This window comes from Zerene cesonia, chromosome 25, assembly GCF_012273895.1.
Source record: "Zerene cesonia ecotype Mississippi chromosome 25, Zerene_cesonia_1.1, whole genome shotgun sequence".
NCBI classification, from domain to species: Eukaryota; Metazoa; Arthropoda; class Insecta; order Lepidoptera; family Pieridae; genus Zerene; species Zerene cesonia.
This window is the reverse complement of record NC_052126.1, coordinates 2,343,954-2,347,574: the sequence shown is the minus strand read 5'-3', so window position 1 is coordinate 2,347,574 and position 3,621 is coordinate 2,343,954. Positions and strand designations below refer to the sequence as shown.

At 36.5% G+C, this 3,621-nt stretch overlaps 1 protein-coding gene across 1 annotated transcript in view; it reads right to left on the bottom strand.

Moving 5' to 3' along the window:
• LOC119836583 overlaps positions 1–3,621 on the bottom strand; it is a 10,733-nt gene that overhangs the window by 4,299 nt on the left and 2,813 nt on the right. The window contains exon 2 of the mRNA XM_038361965.1: positions 1,998–2,157. Coding sequence (XP_038217893.1) covers positions 1,998–2,157 — 160 coding nt within the window. The remainder of the gene's footprint in view (positions 1–1,997; positions 2,158–3,621) is intronic.

Here is a 3,621-nt window from a genome sequence, read left to right as displayed (position 1 = left end):
TAAATGTTATTTGCAGTTAACAATTTTCTTTTTTCTTTATTACAATATTTATGGCAAGACTAGGTATATAACATAACAAACAGATAGTTTTCGTGTTTATAATATTCGTAAGGGTTGTATCATTTAGAATTTAAACACTTTTTAACGGACATTAAACGCGATTTATTCATTATATTATTTAACCCGACGTTTCGAACTCTTCACAGCGAGCGTGGTCACGGGGACAGTAAGATGTTACATGTCTGGAAGGTCATACAAAAATTGCGGTTTGTGAACTACCTTCACCTATTACCGCGTTCGCGTAAAATCAAATACAAGGAAATACTAGGGTATGTCATATTTTGTAAATTTTTATATAACTGAGATAATCATCTCGTTTAATTTTTTCTTTCAAATCGACCTAGAGACTTTTGAATATCAGAGATCCTTATCAAATATCAATTCACAATTATCAAATAACAATTCGTAATGGCATGTCCATTTGGACAAAATTATAACAATATATATAATAAAAAAGCTGTTGCCCGCACCTTCGCGCGCGTGGACGAAATAATTATCATGGTACAAACTTTCACCCCCTATATTATATATTATAGTAGAATTTATCACAATCCTTTCTGAGCGAATGCCTACGTCATAACTTTCTGCATGACATATTTCAGTCCGATATCTTTGAGTTATATGTATTGTAAATAATACACCTCCTCCAGTTTATTACGTTTACTCTTCTGAAACGGTATACAAACAAACTATTTATATTTAAAAATTCTTTAACGTCCATATAATATATATAACGTATATCTAACCTCGCTACATCTCACGCCGTAGACCACTATATAAACTCCTTAAGCTGAATCGGAATTCTTTTTACGGATGCTGTAAAAATTTAGGCTCGAAGCATTCAAGGAATCCACTCCCTAATGTTACGGCCACCGATACAGGAAAATCGAGTTTTATTCGAATCGATACGATAGCAATAGATACGCAAATAGATTTCAAATAGCTAACCGAGTGGCGTGTTTTCGATCGTATCTCCCGCGGTTTGTTATTGTTTGAGCAAAATCGTTTTGAAAAAATACCGTATATTCGACCTCGTTAACGTTCCACGCGAAAGTTTTTCCGAGCGTCTCTTGTAAATATAATTTAATACTGGCAATAGAATCATGGTGGTTACCATTATAATTATGTATGTAAGTATTCCAAGTGCAATGAATTACTAAAATATAGAATAAACACATTATGTTAAAACTTGGCCTAAAATTTAGTAAAAACATAAGCAGTTGGGTAGTTTTTAATCAATTTATTTTGAATATGAAAAAAATTTAACAAAAGTCTATCTACATTACAAGTGTCCTAGCCTATTTTAGAGGTCTACGCTTTTTGAGCAAAGCATGACTTCCAACTTGAACATAAAATGCTGCTTATTTTTATCATCTTTCTTTGTGATTTTGACTTTTGTCATGGCGTGCAGCTGAGCTGGTGGTGATTAGTGGCTCTGTGAATGTGCTACCCGCTTTTAAGCAGTAAGGGATAAGAAAATGATTAAAAACTGGAAAGAAGGTATAGACTGGGAAAGGTGATGAATAGAAAACGGGTCTGTGGCTCCCCCACTCCCTGTACGGAACACAGCAGCATATTATTCAAGCCGGTTATCTGTGTGGGTGTGGTACTTCCCAGGTGCATACCTAAATTGGTGCCGAAGCGTGCTCGACTCCCACATTCTACTATCCTACTAATATTATAAATGCGAAAGTTTGTGAGGATGTGTGTGTGTGTTTGTTGCTCTTTCACGCAAAAACTGTTAAACCGATTGCAATGAAATTTCGTACGTAGACAGCTGGACAGCTGGAATAACATATAGGCAATTTTTATCCCGATATTCCTACGGGATACGGACTTGCGCGGGTGAAGCCGCGGGTCGTAGCTAGTTTAATAATAACTTAAAATCTGTAACAATTACTGCTTATTTCTAAAACTATTACAATCTATCAACTAACGTTTCTCCTGTATCCTCATGATCATAACGCCGACCAGTTTGTCCGTACCCTCCTTCACCGCCGCGATGGACATTTTGTCCTTCATCCAGATCCTTGCCTGGTGAACAAACTCGTCAGTGCCCTCTTTGTCATCAGCTATCTTCACCGATCTGTAGGTGATCTGAAAAGCGCTGGATATGACGCGGGCTATGTTAAAATTGTATGAAGAATGTTTGCTTTATAAAAGTGGGGGACTATGAAATAATACAAGGCGTGCCCTTGGGTTTATACATAGTTTACAGTTTATTATTATAAATTCGCATTTATATACGTAGATCCGATGGTTACGTTTTCACCCCTGCATGTAACGAATTTGGCAGAATTTGATTTAAAGATAGAGGAAAAGGGAAAAAGATTTGAGTATATTTTTGCAGAAATAAAACTTGCGTCAAATGGGGATCAACTGGATACAAGCGCGGGAAAGCCGTTCTAATATATAAGTTATTGATACTTTTATAATGGATTTTGTTTGTTACCTTCTTACCTGATGATAAAAGTAAGTGAGACTTAAAAGTATAATTACGTCATTGATAGAAAGTGAATAGAAATTCTTTATTAACATTCTTTATAAAAATAATCTTTATTTATATTAATAAGTAGCGGTCCGGCGCGACTTCGTCCGTGGTACATATTTAGCCTATAGCCTTCCTAAATAAATGGGCTATCTAACACAGAAAATATTTTATTTATTTTTTTTTATGTCACAGTCGGCAATGGAGCTGGTGGGACGCCTGATGGTAAGCGCTACCACCGCCCATGAACATTTGCAGAGGCATAAGGTCCATGGCAGACCTTACGCCTCTACAAATGGATTGCCGACTTTAAATTGGGAAGGGATTAAGAAAGGATTGGCGAGAGGAATAAAAGAAAGGACTGGGAAGGGTTTGGAAAAGGATATGGGCCTCCGGTTGCTTCACTTACCGAACGAAACACATCAGAATGCTATTTCACGCACAGGCGTGACAGAAGACAGCTTCTGTGGGGGTGTGGTACTTCTCCGGTGCAGGCTGGCCTGGCTTAAAAGCGGGCAGCGCATCCGCAGAAGCATAGCCTCTGCGAATGTTCATGGGCAGTGGTGGTCGCTTACCATCAGACGAATATAAAAAAAAATAATCAAAATGCTAGTGTTCCCATCAACCTATTTTAACCCTAACACGCCTATTACCTCAATATATACGCATACTTATCTGGCTTACCTTATTCTATTATTAAAAGTCTTTCAGGGAACATTAGCCAGATGTCTAAATTGCGTAAACCTACTCAAGAACTGCTCACGTTACGTTAGCCCTAAGCACCCACTTACGAGCAGGTGTGAAGATATTTGATAAGCCAACACGTAAACGATATAAAACATAATTTTTTATGAAGTCGAGAGGAAATCACGATTGTATTTATGGGATGTATTATTTGTAGTATTTATAGGTAGATATTGCGTCTTTCGTTTTATTATCTTTTATAGTATTTAATAAATTTATTGACATGTTATTGTACATCTAATATTGGCTGTAACGCATATACTTAGTCTGGCCATAAATACTGTTACACTTAATTATAAAAAAATATTACATTTGAATTTCGAATCTGT